Source organism: Sylvia atricapilla, chromosome 1 (assembly GCF_009819655.1).
Source record: "Sylvia atricapilla isolate bSylAtr1 chromosome 1, bSylAtr1.pri, whole genome shotgun sequence".
Taxonomy (NCBI): Eukaryota; Metazoa; Chordata; class Aves; order Passeriformes; family Sylviidae; genus Sylvia; species Sylvia atricapilla.
The window spans coordinates 59,106,567-59,127,354 of NC_089140.1; the positions used below are offsets into that span (position 1 = coordinate 59,106,567).

The 20,788-nt window shown below is 44.2% G+C and overlaps 1 protein-coding gene across 2 annotated transcripts in view; it reads right to left on the reverse strand.

The window, feature by feature from the left end:
• The window catches only part of SALL3 (spalt like transcription factor 3), a 22,439-nt gene extending 9,259 nt beyond the window's left edge, over positions 1-13,180 (reverse strand). For both annotated transcript variants that reach the window (XM_066323783.1, XM_066323773.1), the window contains exon 1: positions 12,915-13,180. In XM_066323783.1, the coding sequence (XP_066179880.1) occupies positions 12,915-12,993 (79 nt within the window). In that variant the 5' untranslated portion in view covers positions 12,994-13,180. The remainder of the gene's footprint in view (positions 1-12,914) is intronic.
• Positions 13,181-20,788: the final 7,608 nt, after the last annotated feature.

Consider the following 20,788-nt stretch of genomic DNA (forward strand, 5'->3'; position numbering starts at 1 on the left):
TGTTTTCCACAATTGTGGTATCCCAAGCTACACTCTAATTTATCTGGATATTAAAGCAATTTTTATACAATTAGCACCATAATCCAACATCAGGAAAAAGATGGTGCAGCTAAAAATAAAAGAGCCAGAAATTAACATGTTCGTCTACTAAATTCTGCCATGATATTAGAATGCTGGTAGTCTAAGCATCCCGCCAGAGCAAGGAATGTAGTATGTATCTGTAATGAGGTTGAGCATGGCTAGAAGCAAAGACATAGCTGATTTGTATTGAAGATAGGCAGAGTAAGCAAATAAAGCATCCAATACTGTTTCTACTAAAATGGATGGCAACACTTCCATTGACTTTGGTAGAGGCAGGATTGGGCCCACACCCTCAGTACCCCACGCTTAGTATGAACAAAGCTTCATGCGGCTATGAATATACCTGGAAACTGTTAGAGAATGACTAAAAAAAAAAAAAAAAAATTCCAAGAAATTCAGAACTTATCATTTCAACAGAAACAGTTACAAACAAAAGGTAGCAGTGGAAAATCAAAGGAAAGTGCAATCTTGAGATGTTCCAGTTGCTTTTAAAAAAGAGGTTTTTACAGAACATTAGCTATAAAATCGCTTTTGACAAAATTGCCTGTCAGTTCTTTCAGTCTTTGCTCAGCTAAAACTCCCTACAGATTTCAGCGGGGAGTTTTGTCTGATAAAGGTGATAAATCTGTGACCTGAATACTGTTTTCTAGCTTTTGAGAGCCTCTCAAAGTTATTACTTTCCTATACCTTCCAAAACTGTACCTTTCAAAAAATTTAAAGATGACAATATGTCCACTACGTACTCACACATTCATATATCAAGTGATACATGCCACTAAGTAACAGACATGCATTTTCTATTAAGAAATGATAGCTGAATGAAAAATTTTGTAATTTCAAAATTCTACTATATTTACTAGTTAAAATAAACACTTCTTTAAATATCGCTGGTTTTTTCCCCTTCTTTTTTTATTTTTCTTTTTGGGAGGGGGGAAGAAAACGCAATTCAAAACAGTCAAGAATTATTTAAGACTTCTGCATGAAGTGCTGAACCTGTTACACTGTTTGGGTTAAGATCAATAATACACAGCGTTGCTAGACAATACTAGACTAATCCTTACGGCAAATGCTTCTGTAAAAGCTTTCACTTTGTGTTACAAAAATATCACAGAAGAAAACATGATTCACTACAGAAAAAGCGCATGCTGGCAGCAGGTATCCTAAAGAATACGTTGAAAAGCCCAAAGCCTCCCAAAGTAAGTTAAGTGATAAAAAAAGCAGGCTTCCAAACCACATTTTTGGTGCGTCCTCCAGCTCTCGCAAAGCGAAAGCATGCAGAGTACAGAGCAGCAAAGCATTCAACACCCAACACGCTTGCCTCTCTCCAGAGTCTTTCTGAACTAAGACAACTCAAACAAATCCTTATTTACATTACAGATTTACATTTTAAAAGTCGGGGAGACAGATTCTCTGGTCCTTGTTCAGAATCTACGGAGTGCCCTGGTTGGTAGTACTGACCATGCAGAGAGAGACGATGTTTCTCCAAAGGTTTTCACTGGGAATATTTTCCAGCGCTTATTTCCAAACACTGGCAAGCCGGGTAACAGTTGTGTGTTGTTGTTATGATTATGATGATGATGATAAGGATGATGATGATGATTATTACAATTACTACTTCCAATATTGCTATTAAGTGATTGCAAAAGAGGATTGATTCTTAAGAAAGCTGCGAACTCTGCAGCTCCCCTTCCAGATTTTATCTATATATCGGTATTCTTTTGTTTAAGGAGAGCTTTCTCTAAACAAACCTCGCACAAAAGGTTTCAGTAATTAGTGATGGATTCAGGCAATATAGCCATTCAAATATGGCTGTCCTCTGATCTAAAATGAGCTGATCAAACACCAGCAAGCTAATTATTTCAGACACTATATAGTAATCACTAAGCCCAAATGTGAACATTTACAACCAAAATAGGTATTATTTTATGCGTTGGAAGACAGTCTCATGATCTCCATGTATCCATGTATCATGTACCTATAACATGTAAGCTTTCCAAAGTAACCTTAACTATGGGTGCCCACTGCCAGGAGGTATCGATGTAGGCCTGTTCTGCATTTCAAAATAATAAGCAGGCTAGTGTACTTTTTCTCAAAGAAACAGCAGTTTGCATCTGAAATATAATTTGTGAAAAAGTACATGAGGAATGCAGCAGTATAGTTATTTCTTGGATAATCAGTGCTCAGCTCTGCTCTCAATGAAATAAATGGCTAGTTTTGTGTTGTCTCAGGGGGACCAGGCTCCTGACTGTACTAAGTGGGGACCTACTGCTCTGTTTTGCATTTCTCCTTCCCTCAACTCCCATACCTTAAAAATAGTGAGGATACTTTTCAAATGACTGATCCAAGTTCACTCACCTCATCATCTATCTGCCTTGAAATAGTCAAGGACTCCTTCAGAAAAATATTTCAAATAATGCCAAAGAGTTGCTAGGGGTTTTCTTCCCTCCATGTCGGCCTTAAACTAGACATACTACTAATCTCACCACAGTACTGTCCATTTAGTATAAATTATTCTGGCTTTAAAAAAAATAATCAAGCAAATCTCTCTCAATGCTTCACTTCCTTGAACAGGCAGGCAAGCAGGTGACACAAATGGCATGAAAGTAAAGGCTGCTTTGCCACGGGTGATGGTACTTTCCTGCACGGCATGCTGAGGCTACTGACATGCTTCACAGAATGACAGTCTGCGGTCTTGATCCAAAAAGTCCTACCCAAATGAGTAGCCTTTACTCACATCTGAAACAGTGGTGAATTTAATAGAATTGAAAGAGTACGAACTAGTCATGCAAACAATCACTTCTAAGGGAAAAAAAAAAAAAAAAAAAATTAAAAATAACAATTGGCGAATATTTTGCAATATACACCTGTACTGGACAAATGGACATTGCCGCTGTATTTCACAAATGCAATTTCTAACATGCCTTTCAGTAGTACTTACTGATATGAAAGCACTAAGACACTGAATTTGTTGTTGCTTTTGAAGTGTAAGTTCTCGCTGAATTCAATAGAGAGTAAAGCTTAAAAGCATTCTACATGAAAGGCTGGTTTTGATTCTTTGTTAAAACTCAGTCACTTTCTGAATGACAGAAATTTACACCAAAATGTAATCATTAATTCAGAATAGTAAAGATGTTAAATGCTAAAATATTAAGCTACAAGTTAATTTTGTTTTTTAATCACAGAATATGACTATTGCAGAAAAACAGAGATTTTCTATATTTATTTATGCTTTATAACTTGTTTTCATTTTCTGATGTATTACAAAGTTATTGAATCCATTAGGTAGTGAAGAACTTAATCTTTTTTCTTTAAATTTTCCTGAACAGAAACAATAATTTTTGTTATTAATGTGAGGATGTGCTACAGTAAAAATTTTCAAGGACTTTGGTGGAATTAAATGAGCACTTGCTTAATCTTACGGACATGGGTTGAATTTTGCAGTTCTTAGTTACACAAAAGGTGTTGAATGGGAGTTTTGTCAAGCAGTCAGGATCTCAGCCACTAATAACCTCGCAGTTATTTTTTTTTCCCATTAGCAGTCTAACAGCTAACAGACTAATCTGAGGCTGCTACGGGATGCAAGATGAATTACAGGACATCAAGCTTCCCCTATGAAAATAGGTGAAAAATCTCAGGCAGCATCTCTCAGACAGTACCCAAGGTGAGCTCCTGAGCAGGTACCAGCCCACGGAGCCACGGTGGCTCCAGCAGGGCCGGCGCTTTGCACCACTGAGGTCTGGCCCTAAAATTAGCCCACAGAAATTCAAACGAAGGCATTTTGAGAAAGGCACTTTGGGGTGGTGATACCTGAAGCCATTCAGGTGCTGCAGTGACTCAGCGAGAGGGTACAAGGGGTTGATGCCAGGAGGCTTTGCTCTGTGCCCCTTAAATGTACCTACCAAACACTCTTCAGGCAGGAGCAAGGATGATGGGGTTGTTCTGCTTCCTCAGTGCCCAGGGGGAAGGGAAACAGCTCAAACGGTGCCGTGGGTGCTCTAAGTCACCATTGGGAAATGTGCAGAGTTGAGAAAGAATTGTCCCTTCTTATTACATACACGGAGGATTTGTAAACCTGGCTTCGCTAGTTCTGAATTTTTACTGCTGGCATAGATCTTCCTCCTCTGTGAGAGGAGAGCTTCTTGCATGATGTGAAAGCAAAATACAACGAATGGGTGCTTCAAAAATGTGGCTATCTACTTTTGTGAAACAGACTGAAATGAAGCATCACATGCTAGTCAGGTTAATTCTTAAAATATATGCTGCTTATTAAATGCCCCCTTTCTTAGGACTAACTGCTTCCAGTCTGGAAAAAGCCCCAACTAAATACTGTTTTTAATTTTTGCTCCAGAATATTTTCATTTTGTCCCACTTTATCAGTTCTAGTTCCACACAAGTAAATTATGTGAAATGAGCCTTTTCAATTATTTTAAATAGGGATTGTTACAATAAAATGATCTCTGATCATTCAGTATTTTGTTTTTCTGTTACTCTGTGTCATGGAATCCTCAAATTATGTGTGATTCATAGGACACTTGGGTAAAATCAAGTAAGAGAATCAACGTTTCCTTAGGCTTGCACATATTTTAAATTGCTGGTACCTTCCTGAAGCATTCAAACAAAACTGCCTTGTAAAGGAATCTAACAAATGTGGGAATAAAATATTTTCTGAAGCTTCTTTTTAGACTGTATACAATAGTACAAATGAAAGCATGAAAGAACGTTGTACGAATTACTATTTTTTTCTACACTCAGAGCTCTATAATTGAGAGTTAATTAATAATTTCTAAATGTAGAAATTTCTTTCAGGAAGATAAAATCCACTGAGAAGTAGTGTAGAAACTGTGAAGAAGTTTCAGAAAAAAATGCATATGCTAGCACTAGCTAAAGCTAAAATGTCTGCTAACTATGAAGACAGATGTATAAAATGCTCTCACATGCAAATCCAATAATCATTTCAAAGTGCAGCTCACAGCACTTTGTATATTTAAACAAGCATTATTATAAGAAAAACTCTGAGCCTAATGCACTGATACAGGACAATTATTTGCTACTCCTATCATCAGAATACTTATTTTGCCCAAGCACAGACTAAATAAAGTAACAACATATTAAAAAAAAACACCCAAATTTGTTTTTAAATTATATTAATTTGGAAACAGTAGCCTTGCAGCAACATATTGATCCTGGAGAAGAACAGTACTACTTTTTCCTTAGCTCTATCATCTCTTACAATTGACGGAGCTGTTAAAGAAAGTTTTCTTAAATTGTTAGAACACGTTTATTTTCTTGCAAATTAATTCTTTTTAACTCTTTATGATAGCTTTGAATCCCATAAAGAAAGATGAATTATCACATACTGAGCCCAAGCTGTGAAACAGGAGGAGACAAATAGAGACCCCTACTGTGTTTAACAATGTAGAAGAAATTCCAGACTCAAAAGAAAAATTTTCTATCCTTTTTCTCAGCCCACAAAAGCTGTTAGTGCGGATGTGAACAGTGGAGGGCACTCTTGCTATGCAAAACCCGGTGCTGACCTGGCACACTCGGTTTGCTCTATTCAGTAGCCTGAATCTCAGAATTTGTTAAGTAACAGCCACCTGTGGCACAGGCACTAACTGTACTCTGGTTAAAACATTTGCAGTTTCTAATCTGTGCAGCGAAGCACTTCACTATATCAAACACTGGCGCCTTTCTCTGGGGACGCAGATGTGGAACAGATGCAAGCTTCACAAATTGTTTGCCATATCTGCGCAAGATATCATATTAAATAAGACCTGTGCTATGTTTTTCAAAGTCATATAAACAGCCACTCGGTTGGCTGTTATGGCACAGGTACAATCATTTCGGGTTGGGCAGAATTCGTGTACAAATAACGCGGGTGTCGGTAGGAATTAAGTTTATTTGGAATGCATTGAGTTTTATTTAGAATAAAAAAATCGAGGTAAATGCTTTTAACATAGCTGATATGAAAAAAAATTAATTGAAAAACCAAACCAAAACAAATAAACTAGAAGAAAGAGGGAGAACCACAGAGATTCTGCATTGCTTTCCCTGAAAAGTGCCTAGTTAACTATATCTTAAACTACACAACTCTTAACACCCTGCATGAATTAATGAAGCCAATCACTTTCTGAACAAGCACAGAAAGAAGGACAAATTTGGTTTTGGAGGCTTGCAAGACAAGGAGCCGATGTGAGGACCAAATCTTGCATCTCCTAAGTATCTCAAAACTGAACTTACGAGTTCTAGGCTCCTTTGAGTAAAACTACTCACAACCAGGAGTGCTTGAAAGAGCAAACCTGGAGCAGTTCAATGCCAACTATGCAGCTCAGTCGTTTTTGTCTTTCACCAATTTTTAGGTCTTTCACTGAAGTATTGGCAAGGATAGCAAAGCCATAATGATCTAGACAAATCCTTTAATTTTTATCATTTACAGCTTTAGAGCATCAACAAATTCATAAATGAAAACTATCAAATGGCACCAGGAGAAGGGGTCTTCTGAAACGCTGAACGACAAGTCGATTTTGATTATGTGGAATAAAAATACGGCAGCACCTGCAGGGTTAATTAAGCAGCTCAAGATGCTGGGCTTCACAAAAGGAAACCTTTTTCCTACTTTAAGGACTGTAAACACTTGTGCTGAGCTAGATGGGCATTTGATAAGCTGTACAGCATGTAGCAAACTCGGAGGGATCTCTAGTTAACACTCAAATTCAGCGTTAACACTTAACGGAACAGTGGTAAGCCGCTCTGCCAAGGTCAACTGCACAGATGTACTAATTGTATTATGAGCTTGACATCTAGTGGCCACCCCTGGCAGGGCAAAGCAGGCAAAGGTTAAATCAGCAAGCCTTGTCAAAGCACTTCTAACTACCCACCCTCGGGGAGAGGAGACCTGCGGAAGCTTTCTGGTCCCACCTTCTGCCCGCCGGAGCTCCCGCGGCGCCACCCAAGAGCGCTGCGCCCGCTGCGCCCCTCGCCCGGCCCGGCGGCTGCTGCGGCTTCGCTGTGCCTCCTTCCCTGTCTCCAAAGCCTCCCTGCTTCCTTCGCAAGCAGTGAAAGCAAGAGCTTTCAGGTTTTTTCACGGGGGGAGTGGTGAAGCTCGGGGTGCGGGAGGGAGGAACGCACCACACACGCGCCAGCCTTAGAAGTGGCAATAAGAATTTCAGCAGGGCTTGTTGTAAAGATTTAGCTTACACTAGAATAATAAATATAGGACAAGCATGCTCGCTTTTTCCATCCTAAATATAGAAGGGAACAGTAAAGGCCCCTTTCTTTAATCCTCTAGCTTTTCACTTTTCATCTCAAAATATTTTAAACGCGTTGCTTTACGGTTTTCTATCACCCTTACAAACATCTAGCTTTCTGGCTTTCACGGTTTAGAAGGGGGTTTCCTTGATAAAAAGAATGTTCCCTTGGTCTAACAGCACTATAACTGAAGCAGCTCATCAAAGTAGATTTTGGCCTAAATTCCCTTTTTTGAATTAATGGAGAACCTTGACTACATTTAGTCGGAAATTTTAAGAGTGCAAAGGAAGCAGGATTGACATTGATATATAAAATTCAATATGAATGCACTGCTAGAACTAGATTTACTAGCGCTTCCCCTAGGAAAAAAAAATGTAGACAATTACTCTCACTTTACAAATACAATATGATAAATTATTTTTATATGCTTTATTGCAGAAACTGTGTCAGTACTTAACTATTTTAATGTCATGCCTGACCTGGTTTATTATCAGCAAAAGTGATTGACTCATGCCCTGGCTGCTGGATAGTCAACAGATACGCTGGTCTGTGTTTGGCAGACAACAAATCAAATGAAGGGGAGATATCAGGAAAATCTTCCCAGGACTCAGACTATTTTTCAGATGGCACTAATACTCTTTATTAATTAGTTTATTTTTACTCTTTTTCTGATACCACTTTTTTTTTTTTTTTTTTTTTTTTTTTTTAAATTGTAGCTTTTCCTCTATCTTAGGCAAGGAAAAGTAAATTTCAACAGCTAAACATATGCATATTAATAGCTTAATTACAAAGAATTTAAGCAAACACCTTTCAGAATTTTCTCACTCTGGAAGAAGTGCCTTAATGTCTACCTCAGGAGATGGTAAGACTTCAAGACGACCATCACCAGATAAAATCTGACCCAGTTTTGTCTACTTCCATTGTTATCCATACATCAGCAAATTGGCTGATTGCTGTAGTTTCCTTATTATTCCAAATATTTTTCTATGGCTAACACAATTCAGTGCAGAGTATTTTTAAAATTCTACAAGCACAGATGTTACATAGTTTGAACCTAAAGTCTCTACTGTAACAGCAAAAGTATTTATACAAAGTTTCAATTACCATTTCTAATCAAAGGGACAATTTATAGCAATACTGATCTGGCCTTTATTTTTCAAAACAAAAAGCCTTCTCTCACTCTTGCCTCAGAACAAACATTTGCAAAAATCACCTAAGTTTTATGTTTACTGGCAGCTGCTTGTGACTTCTCAAGTTTGAAATGCAACGGTGTCTAAGCAACAGAAAATAACCTCAATTTCATACGGAGGAATTTACCCACAAAATGTGTTTTAACCCTCCCAGTATGCAGATGGAGGGACCTCACTCACATGAGGCTGGCTGTTACATACTGAACTGTGCCTTTGCTGTAGCTGAGCCTGTGTGTCTGTGTACATACTCCAGAAGAATACTAAGTACAGCCACCAAACTGCCCAAAACTGCACAGCCCAAACCCACTTTACCAGATGAAATAGATCAATTAGTTTAGACTGTGTTGTACGTATTGAAGAGTGGGAGAAAAAAGAGGTTCAATATTTTAAAAAATGACTTAAAAAAGGCATATTAGAAAACTCTCTTTACACAGTTCACTTCAAGGTATCCCTTCTACCTCAGCCTCAATACATCTTTGCCAGAAACTTCACATGAAGAAGTCCAAAGCACCATTTGTCATCACTCTTACCAGAACCTCACTTGCACACTCTAAGAATCACTTTTCAGCACTAAGAAAACCCAACAAACAAACAAACAAAACATCCCACCTAAACCCAAAACAAACCCCAACCAAAATAAAAAACCCAAACAAAACCCCCACAAACAAACAAAACTCTATCTATTATCCCTACCTTAAAAATACAAATGCTATGTCCACAGTTTAATTTTAAAATTAATTGGAGCTGAAGCATGTTTATTGTATCTACAATTCTGATTAATTTGTAATCTGTTGAATTAGGCAAGTGTATTAGAAATGTAATTCCAGCTATTACAGTGCATTACATTTACTGAGAAACTGAGATTATTGTATTCTACAGACAGTCATCTGAGTCCTGCTGCTGCTGTTTTTAAATTATTTCCAGCAGCTCTTCTCACTTAGTAACCTCAAATTGGGAGGTTTTTAATACTTATTTTTGTTCAGTCTTTTACACTGCAATTATTCAAGAAATATATCATCAGCTGTTTGTTAATATTTCTTTCCAAAAATATTTAAAAATGCATTTTTTAGCATTTCATTTTTGACAAATAATTTCAAATGATTTTGAGTGTATATCTGTAGTTGATGAAATAATAATTCTCTTCGGATTTCCAACAGTTTCTCACCACCATGACAATGACCTGTTTGAATGCAGTTGTGTTGTGCTGTAGCCCAAGTTGGCTATAAAATTATTTGTTCAGTTTCTAAAACTTTTGTGATAACGTTAGCATGAAAGTTCTGGTGTGACCAGTCAACTTAAAACCCGGCCTAATGTTTGTCTTTCATCCTCCACCCTAAACTTTCAGGTTTCTCTCTGTTGCTACGAACGTCCCTTCACTGAGAGGATTATATTTATGGGACATTAATTTTTAAATGCTTCATTTTATAAAGTCTATTTTGAGGTGGTATTAAACATAATTTCATTAAATAAATAAGAAGCTTCATTTGCTTAGTCTTGCATTAACTCCTTTGGAAACAAGGAGCAAAATGAGTGAAAAGGCTACACATATGAAATAATACTGCTTAAACAGTTTGCTTTCTTAAAATGACGAATATTCTTGCGCTGTGTGAACTGTTTTTGGCCTGTTGCAAAATATGCTCAGGAACTGTAGCAATATCTTGATCACAGCTGTGAACAGAAATGAAGAACACTGACTTGACAAGAAGTGGTTTAATTCATGAGATTTGGAGCTCTCATTATATCTGGCCTATAAAACTGCTTTCAAGTATGGCAATCGTTAGGCTTCCTAATATAACGTGTAAATGATTTACATTACACTAATGTGCACTAGATAGCCCTCTGCTCCAGTAGCCTGCCTCCACCTTGTTCACATTTCTCAAATGAAAGTGCAAACCGAACTTTAGCTTGTTAATTGTTAACTATGAAGGGTTTCACTCTATTAATTAAAATATGTTTTAATAAAAGGAAACATAGCACATTTTGATAACAGCCTTCTAAGGCTGAAAAGTATTTTTACATTGTTGCATTTTAGGGCTTCTGTGAAAGCCGATTTTGTGCTATTCAGGGACCACAATAATAACGCTTTAAAATTCCTCACTGGGATGCAATGTAGTCCTTTTGATGGAAAGACTGTCTTTCTCATTCGGCAGAAATAAATCCATTCATTTGATCATGTAGTCATTGAGGGCAATACAAAACAAACCAAGTGTGAGAAATTCTATGTGATGAAGTAAACAAAACAAAACCCCCCCAAAAAGGGGAAAAAAAAAAAAAAAACATTTCCATGACAAAAAGATTCTTTGTCCTTAATCTACCCACCATATGCAAGCGTTTCTTTTTAGCATATCTCTTGTTCTAATCTCGGGTGACATGGCTACATAGATAAGATTCACAAAACAAAACAAAAACCTAGTTTAACAATTTTTTTCAATTTATTAACTCACCAGGAGTGTCATAATGAAGTAGTGTGGTTTTATTTTCCTGTACTGAAACGGATTCAGAGCATATAAAAGTTTATAATGCTAATGGTAAATTCCCAGACCCAGAGCCCAACCCAACAGAGATGGGCTCAACAAATTTTGCTTTCATAATAAAATACTAGTTCTTATCTGCTTGTCTATATTAATTTACTTTACACGACCACAGTTTCCTAAGGAAGAATCAAATTCGAAAATGCACTGCTTTGCTCCTCCACTGTGACAGAAGGAAGCATTTCTCTGTGTGCCTGTTATTGTCAACACCCAAGTGGGTTTTCCTGGAGCAGTGGCAGGAGCCCCCTTAGCGGCTCTGGACAGTGTGGGACTTGCTCCCTGCCTCCCCGAACACCCTGGGAAGGAGCAGGAGGCTTAACAATTTGCCAGTCTGACAGATGTTTTAACCTGATGAAGTGGATTCATGCTGCCTTAAGCTTCAGGGCTGTAAAGTTCAGATACAATAGTCAAAATCCTCCTTAGGCTTCAACTTCGCTGCCTTTCTCTCCTCACAGATGCAACTTAAGAGTAATTATAGTTTTAAAGCAGGAGAAGGACTTTTTTGTTTTTCTTTTTGAAGGGAGAGAGAGAGAAGAGATAACACAGTGGAGCAAGGGGCCTACACTAAAACTGAAAACATTGGGGATCCTGCTTGGTTATGCGAGAAAACTAAGAAAGCAGTGGGCTCTATGCAAAGAGGAAAAGAAAAAGTTTCAAGTGGAAGCTCTCAACTTAGTCCAGGAGAAGAGAGCATGGACTGCCTTTGCATGCTGCAGTGCCAGCGACTACTAAGGAAATTAAAAATAATTAAAAAAAAAAAAAAAAAAAAAAAAGAGGAAAAAGAAAGGAAGAAGAAAACCCTGCAGTCCTATTCCCGAAAAGAAAATTACAGCAAAGTGGAAATAAAGCAGGATTACAGTCCAATTCTCTCCAGCTTTGGACACTTGTTCACTAGCAGCCTGGTAGCCCAGATGCATAAAAGCAAGTGTGAGTGTGCTGCGTGTGGGGAGGAAGGGAGGAATGGCGGATGGGCGAGAAAATAACCCTTCCCCACTGCCTACAGCCAGCGCGACAGGGGCTGGTGGCAGCGGTGGCACTCCGTGTCACCTACCACTGATGATAACTGCAGTCGCAGCAGAGCCAGGACGAGAAGGGGGTAAGGAAGCGGAGAGGGAAAGGCGAAAAGCTTCAGTTCAATCCTCTCGAAAAGAATGAAACCAACTCCGCTGGCCCCGAGCGGCCCTGCCCGCTCCTGCACGGTCCCCGGGGCGCACGGGGGGAGCGGCCGGGGCAGCCCCCGCAGCCTGCGCCCCGGGCCATCCCCGGGCAGCGGCCGCCGGGGGCTGCCCCAGGGCCCGGAGCCCGCGGGACCTCCCTGGGCCCCGGGCAGGGCACCCCGGCCCCGGCCGCCCCAACTTTCCTGCTGCCGGCGAGGCGAGGGGAACGTGGCTTCTGTCCGCTCCGAGCCCCCGCCCGGAGGGAGCAGGAGGGCGACACAGGGCGAAAAAGGGGGTGCCCAATAACACAGAGAGAAGGAGCGCAGCGGACAGCAGGAGGAAGAGGCAGGCGCTGCTCCGGGGCGCCCGTTCCCGCAGCTGCTCCAGCCCGGGTGAGTGGGGAGGGAGGGCCGAGCCTCGCCGCCGAGCCCAGCCGCGATCAAAGCGCTGGGGAGGCCGGGAGCTTGCTGCTGGGAGGGCTGCTTAGGCAGGGGGTGGGCTGCAGAAACTTGGCTAAACTGCGAACTTCTGAGTTCCGCTGCCTCTTCCCCCGGCTGCTCTAATTCCCATTCTCCCGCTGCAGAGTAATTGCGCTCCCATGTTCACCATCACCATAAATTCACCTATCTCCATCCGAAACACACTCACAAAAAGAGAGAGAGAGAGAGAGAGAGAGAGAAGGAGAAAGAGGCGCCGGGAGCCCTTACCGTGCTCTGAAACTACCTCTGCTTGCAGCTCTTCGTCCGATTTGAGATGCTGGGGTTTCGCTTGCTTTCGACGAGACATGCTGCTAACTGAGCCGTCTTGACTCTGCTTTTTGCAGAGGCATCAGCGACGTGGAGGTGGCAAGGAGGGGGGAAGGAATTGGGAACGAAGGAAGAGGAGTTGGGGGCTGGAAATAACTGTTCAGAAATTAAAGTCGAGTTGCAAAACAAACCAAACAAGAGAAAAGGCAACCAACACCCCGGGGGAAGAAAAAAAAAAAGAAAAAAAAAAGAAAAAAAAAAAAAAAGAAGGAAAAAAAAAAAAAAAGGCTAACCAGCCAGCCAAACTGGGAGTGAGTGAGTGAGCGGGTGAAGGAGCGGGGGATGAGCCGGGCAGGGTGTGCGCGGGGCGGCGGGGTGTGCGCGGGGCGGCGGGCTGGGGCGGCTGCGCGCAGCGCGCATGGGGCTCAGTAATTATGATTGTGAATAATGCATGGCGATTAATGGTGCTGGGGGCGAGCGCGGATTGGCGCGGCTCCAGCGGACTCAGGCTGCATATGTAAATGAAGGACGGGGCTCCGCAATTAGCCGCTTCGCTCCGCCAAATGATGCGTCTCCCCGGCACCGGCAGCGCCGCCTGCGAGAGGCACCGACCGCCTCGGTGGCGGCGGCAGCAGCAGCAGCAGCGGCGGCAGCAGCGAAGCACACACGCACCACGCAGGAGGGAATCTGTTTTGCACACACTTTACACAACATATGTGCAAGGTTCACTTGTTGGGAAAGGTCACGATCTTCGCTTTTCTCTCTGTCGTGCTTTCTTTCCCCCGTATCGCAGTTTCTTTTGCTCTGCCTTTTTTTTTTTTTTTTTTTTTTCTTTTCTTTCTTTCTTCACATCACTCTGCGTCCTCTGCTCTCTCGCTCTCGCTTTCCCCAGAAGTTGAGCTGCAAAGCATCTGATGTCTCTGTGTGTGTGTGTGAGTAATTTCTTCCCAGGAGGAAAAGAAACTTTTGTGTATGCCTTTTCTTTTTCCTTTCCTTTTCGGTGTGCTTTCCTTTTCGGCGTTGTACTTCTCTTTTGCCTTGATCTTCACATGCTTCTCTTTAGCTCTTCCTCCATCCTGTCTCCTTTCTCGTCGCTCTTTCGGTCTCCCCTTCCCGGCTGACTTTTGTTCTCTCCGCTCTCGAAAGCGCACGCACGCACACGCAGAAGACCTTGGGCAGTTTTGTCTTTCACCTCTCCTTCCTTCTTCTTTGTCTTGCAGCTTCTTTCTCCAAGCAGAGACTCCCCGTTGGTGGTGGTGGTCACTTCCTGTTGTCCATTGGTAGGAAGTTTTTTTTCTTTCTCCCTCTCTCTCTCAGGTTGTAATGACTTTTTGTGACACTCCTCACCCTTCCGCCCACACACCCCCCGGCTCAGCCGTGTGTCCTGTTAGCTAATGACAGCGGGCTCGCGTGTGCGCCGATGAGCAAGTCCTTGGGCTCCAGCAAATAGTACGGATCGTCTCCCAGTTTTGGGGGGTGGGGGTGGCTGTTGTTGTCGCCGGGTGATCCCCCTCCCCTGCCTTGCCTCGTTCTCAGCGGCGCCGCCAGCTGCTCCCTGCGCGGCGGCTCCGCCGGCCGCTGCCTCCGCTCCGCGCCGAGGAGCGCTGCGCGCACCGCGGCCGCTCTTGATTTCGGGCAGATAAACTTTCAAGTTTGGGAGCGGAGCGGGTCACACGGCAGCTCCTCCTACTCTCCTCCTCCTCCTCCGCCTCCCGTGTCGCGCTGCCGGGGCTGCCGCCGGGGCTGCCCCCAGCCCCGCAGCCCGATCCGCTTCCCGCCGCCGCCGAGCCTCCCTCTCCGCACGCACTTTCCCAACAGCGACTTTTCTCCCAGGCTCCCCCTTTTTTTTGTAAAAGTAAGGGGGGTGGGGGGGGGGGTGGGGGGAGACTTCCCTCCCCCTCACCCCCCGCTTTCCCCTCTTATCGCATTACAAGTTGCCGGGGAGCCGGGCCGAGCCTCCCCCGCCCCGTCCCGCCGACTCGCGTCCCTCCCGCCCCGTCCGTCCCCCGGGGAGGCGGGCGGCCCCTCCGCCCGCAGCAGCTCCTGCTCCCCGGCCGCCGCCACAAGTTGCCGCTTCCCATGGCCGTCCCTGCCGTCCCTGCCCGCCTCCCCCTCGGCCGGGGCGGGCGCGGAGCGCGGCCAGCCCGCTCCCATGGCAGCCAGCCGCCGCTAGGATGTACCCCACCGTCGCCGATCGCCGCGGCGCCGCAGCGCTCGGGGGCCCGCAGTGTGCGCACTGTCCTGTCGCGGGGCTCCGCGCTGGGCATGTGTGCTTTCGGGCCGGGGGGGGGGCGCTCCTTCAGCGGCTCCTGCAATCGTCTCCACACTTTTGTTTTGTTTTCCTTATTTTTTTTTTTTTTAATTTTTTTAAATGTTAGTGGCAGCCTGGCCCCACCGACCCCCGCCCCGTGGCGCGGCCGGCGGAGCGGCCCCGGCGCCGGCCCTCGCAGGGGCGCGGAGGCGCAGCCCACCTTGCCGGCCGCGGGAGGGTGGCGGGCAGCTCCGCGCATGGGGCCGGGGATCAGTGAAAGGGATTTCCTCCTAATACCCCCACCCCAGCCCGTGTAATCCAGCCCTAGTCCTTAAAACACACTAACCCCGGCTTCTTTGGGAGCCTTCTCTGTGTAAACTTTCCCTGCTGATAGCTCCCTTTATCTCGTGAGCTCTGATACCCTGTCTCTGGGCTTTCGGTTTATTCCCTGCTTTTATGTTGGTAGGCAAACCAAATAAAGTTAGAGGCGACAGTTTAGGCCACTCCGGATAGTTTGCTGACATGCACAACATCCGCGACTTCTGTGGGGCACGTATTCGTTAGAAACGGGCACGACCCCTAAGGGAAAGAACACTGAAATGCCAGATCAATGCTTTTTGGTCTTAGACGAATATACTTTTCTGTCCATCGTTTGGCGATATGTGTGCATGACAGTCCTTGCCATGATTGTCCGCTTCAAAATTAAAATAAACTTGTTTACTGCCTATAAATTCTAGTGCATTTTCTTCCCGTGCATCCGTCCTTGCTGAAAGTTTGGTCTCACTGAGAGTGTTTCGTTTTAAATACCTGGAGACAATGGTGATGATTGAAATATGGTGTAATTTTCTAATATGAAGTGGGAGGGGACGAACCCATTAATTGACCATGAGGGCTTTTTTCCGACAGAAGTAGGGATTTATTGCACCCGGCTCACACGAACAACACATCGTGCGTGCGTATGTGCTGCGTTAGGCTGTAGGCAGAGTGCAGGTGAAAGCTAGCATCTGCGGGCGTTCAAGTAACCCGCAGCACCGCAGCCGTGAGGAGGGAGCTGGAGTTAGGGCTTCCCCTTCAAAAAGAGAGAGGGACATTTTTTCCGACTTTTTGTAGGCGAGGAGGCTTAGCTAGTACTCTCTTTGGGCTGAGATATTTGCCAAATGAATGAGGAATAAGCGAGGACGCACTTTCACCTCGCCCGGGCATTTTTCCCCACAATTGCTGTAGTACCTGAAATGTGTCAATTTTCATCCAGTCATCTTTTGAAAAGATTTGTTGCTGTTGCTGAGGCAACATTCCCCACCCCCGGTCACCACCCACCCCCCAAAACTTTGGCTTTTTCTATTGCTCGGTGCCTGCTAGTTCCCTCAGCAGCAGACGATTTCTAGAAGAACGTTTTAGAAGTGCGATGTGAAGGGAAAAAAAAAAAAACAAAAAAAAAAAAAAAAAAAAAAAGGGCAGCTCACTGGCAGGGTTATAAACCCAAAACTTTGTCCTTTGTAAAAGCAAAATGATAGAAAATTAATATGATTTTGAGGAACGTGAGAGAATCTTTAAGTGGAAAATTAAATAATCCCATCTTTAATGTTTAATGAACAATGGAGAACACAACAGGCAAGAAAGGCATAATTACCAGATTTGTATCTCTTGACATTAACATATTCTAGGGTTACAAGTGATACATTTTATGGTTTTCTTTTCCCTTATGCCGCTCGCCTTCCCACTTTTTCTTTGGGAGGAAGAGTCGGGAGCGCTGCGCGGGGGCTGCGGAGCCGGGTGCTGGGCGGCGCGGAGCGGCGCGGCCGCTGCCCCCTCCGGAGGAGAGCTGCGGAGCCCCGGCTGCCTCCTGCACCGCCGGGACGCACCGCCGGCCAGGGCGCACATCGCCGGGGGAAACTTTCTACGCGACCTGCCTAGAAAATCCTGACAGCGTAGCGGGCTCGGGAGGCGAGTGGAAAGTTATGAAGTGATACGCGTCTCCCCCGGCCCCTTCCTCCTCCCTCGCTCCCCATTACACCGCAAAGTTTGCCACGGACCTTTTAATTAATCTTTTTGAGTCGAGGGCGGGGAAAAAAAAAAAAAAAAAGTAATGATGCTCTCGCTGAAGTTGGGCTGCGAAAAAGCACGGCTGCTGCTGTTGGGGGGAGGTGGGGGGGAGGGGATGGGATCGCTCAGCCGCGTAAATCTCTGCGCACCCACAGAGGTTGGGGCGCGCAGGCGAGCGCGGAGCGCGGTGCGGGGCTGGCAGTCACGCGTGTTCCGGCTCAAACCGCGCCCGCCCGCTTCCCCCTCGCCGTGACTGGTGGGTCCACCAAAATACCTTACTAGTGATTGGAAACAATAGTGGTTTTTTTTCCAGCATAATTAAATCTAATTTGTTAATTGTCTTCTTCTTTTGCGATGTTGCTTTCATTGTCAGAAGCGACGCGTTATTATTCTGCCTGCTTAATAATGTCATTTACCAACCAGTCCATTATTTTTTACATTAATGCGATACATGTGCTTTAATTTTTATCCTTATTCGGAGTTCATAAAAACCTTCGGAAAGCTTACCTACAAGATTGACTCTACAAAGAGCATATAAGTAGTTCTGTCTACACTTATGCTTTATACAAGGTTGTTGTTCTTAAACCCATCAAAGTTACCAACGTGCAGATAAGATGGATCTGACGTTTTGTGCAATCCATCTACCGTCTTTTAAAGTTATTATTTTTCTCAGCAACTTTATTCGAAGGGGCATGCAATTATTTGGGCTTTATTTTCTGTCATCTTCTACTCTTCCTGGCAGGCTGAAGTATCGTCTTCCCACCTCCTTTCCGCACCAGAACTTTTGTTTGAGGACCCTGGGGTTAAATCTAGCACTTTTTTTTTTTTTTTTTTTTTTTTTTTTTTTCTGTTTAAAGCTGCAACTGACCAGTAATTCGTTCTCACGTGAGCAAAGATATTACCATACTAATATTATTATTGGTAAGAAGAGGTAATTGATAACACCACCTGCCACTCTGCAGCAATCACGATGATAAATGTTTCCATCAGAGGGAAATCTGTGCTTGGTCTACCACAGCCTAACCCAAACAGCATGTCAAATGTCAATTATAAAGATGTTTCTTTTCTATTACATTTTTTTTTTTTTTTTTTTTTTTTGTGGAAAGCAACTAGCCGCACCACGAGATTCACAGAACCAGTCTACAGCACATCTCTGCCTAAACGTTTTGCCTTAAACATTTAAGTTAATTTTCCTTTTATTTAATTCTTGGGTCTTTAATACACCCTTGGGTCTAAATAAACATTGATTCATATACACAAAAGCTTATGTTCACACGTAGCAAACTCCAATTACCATCTACTTCCATTCCTTAACCTAAAAGCTGATAATATAACCAATAATTTAAAATACTTTGTAGAACATGTGTAACACACATCGTTGTGGGGACATTATCAAGATAACACACATTAAAGCTCATACATACGTGTCATTTGCACATATAGATGCATAGGAGGGTATATATATGAAACTCCTGTATTTGTATTGCAAAACGTCTGTCAGTACATAATGCAGGAAGTGCATGTAAGAATGCAGCGTGCATGTAAAATAAGTAGGCTTAGCCCCTTTGCAAAAATCAGTATGCTTCTGAAAAATACAAGTGAGATAAATATATATATATATAGATACATATATATATACACTGCAGGCGCACACACAAATAAATGATGTTACATTGTCCACTAATTCTAGCTATATAAACAGTGTCGGCAAGTATAAAAACTTTCATTGCCTTCGCTACAGATATGCTCAGAAGATTATTATTAGTTTGTATTAATAGATGCAGGCCTCAAAAGACGAAATCAGCTATTGATAATTGCAAGAAGTATACAGCAGCTACTGTATCGATCGGCTTGTCCCTTATTCCCCTGGTATAGGAGAGATAAGAAGACACACTCTTTAGTGCAATATAATTTCTTTTGACCTATCTGCTTGCTACAGACTTATGATGAATAGCCAGAGTGGTTAAAGTCCTTTATCACGAAAGTTACCCCTTGATATAATATTGATTCTTTATAACTAGCTCCAAACACAAAAAATCAAACTGTCCACTTGACCATCATCATCATCAATATCATCACAAAGGCTCTGGAATAAAGATCAGCACAGGACTGAAAACGCTTTCTATAATCTGCCCACCTAATCTTTATTTGCTGATGATGAAAAGAAAAGGGCTGTATGTGTGTGTGTGTGTGTGCGTGTGCACGCCGCGGGGGCGGGGGCGAGCAGAACAGGGAATGTCATCTGAACAAATAATAATAACAATAATAAAAACCCCCTCTTAGCGTAAGAAAAAGACCGTTCAGCCGCCTTCAAAAGCAGCAGAGTGATGATCACCGAAGTTAATGATCACGCTTCGAAGCCTCGCTCTGCTGAAGGAGGGGATTCAAGTGCAGAGAAGGCCCGACGTGATATTATACTGCGGTGCCCCCCCTCCGCCCCCGAGCGAAGCGGTCTGCGGTGAATACAGAGAGTTATGTAAGAAGCAATCACGGCAGAAGTGGCATCGGGCAGCATTCTCCTTGGTTAGAGTCAGGACTAACAAGTCGTCTTCTCACTTTCTCTCCTTTTGCTGGTCCACGAAGCGATCCATCATTTCTTTTCAAATCACCTTGTGATCCGGTAAAGGGAAAAAAAAAAAAAAAAGTCCCACGGGTAAACAAAAAAGGAGCCTAGGAAACGAGCCGCTGATGTTTGGGCTGATGCTTAACGAGCATCTATAGGATGGTGTAGAAAAGAAAAAAAACCCATAATCCACATGCACACTGCCCTAAATTATCGGTATTTTCTTCGCCTTCCCTCTCCATAGCACCAGCATGCTTTTGCTCAGGGTTGCATTAGCACAATCACCAGTAATTACAAGCGTGTGTACACTGGGAGAATGAAGATTGGGAAGGTGGGAGGTAGGACGTGATTCCCCTTTGGAGCAATCAGGACTGGGAAAGGTTTCAATCCATGCAAACGGTACGTTGATCATATTTAATGGGCCGGTTAGGCTGGCGCACGAGCCGAGGTGCCATTTCAGCGCAAGTTTGCTCTTTTCAGGCGCGAACGGGAGGCGGGGGGAGGGACGGCAGGACAGCGATGGGAGCAGCCCCGGCGGCTGAAGTTGCGTTCACTCCGTCCAGCGCCCCAAGGGAGCACGGCTCGGGGGGGGAAGGAGCTTCCTTTACCGCCACCACCCTTCGTGGGGAACGGTGCGGGGGGCGCAGGGCCGGGCACATCCGCGCAGAGGGGCGAGCGGGGCCGGCACTGCCGTGTTGGGCGGAACCGGGCCGGGCCCGCGGAGCCGAGCCGTGCCGGGCGGAACCGGGCCGGGCCCGCGGAGCCGAGCCGTGCCGGGCGGAACCGGGCCGGGCCCGCGGAGCCGAGGCCGCCCGCCCGGCGCAGACACGGAGCGGCCGCAGCGCTGCCACACGCTGCGGGCTCGGGGACACCCCCGCCGGCCCGGTGACACCGCCGCCACCCCGCCGCCAACTTGTCCAGAGCGAGCAGACTGCTCCCTATCTGCCCGTGCCCTCTCCAGCAGCCCCGGCAGCAGGG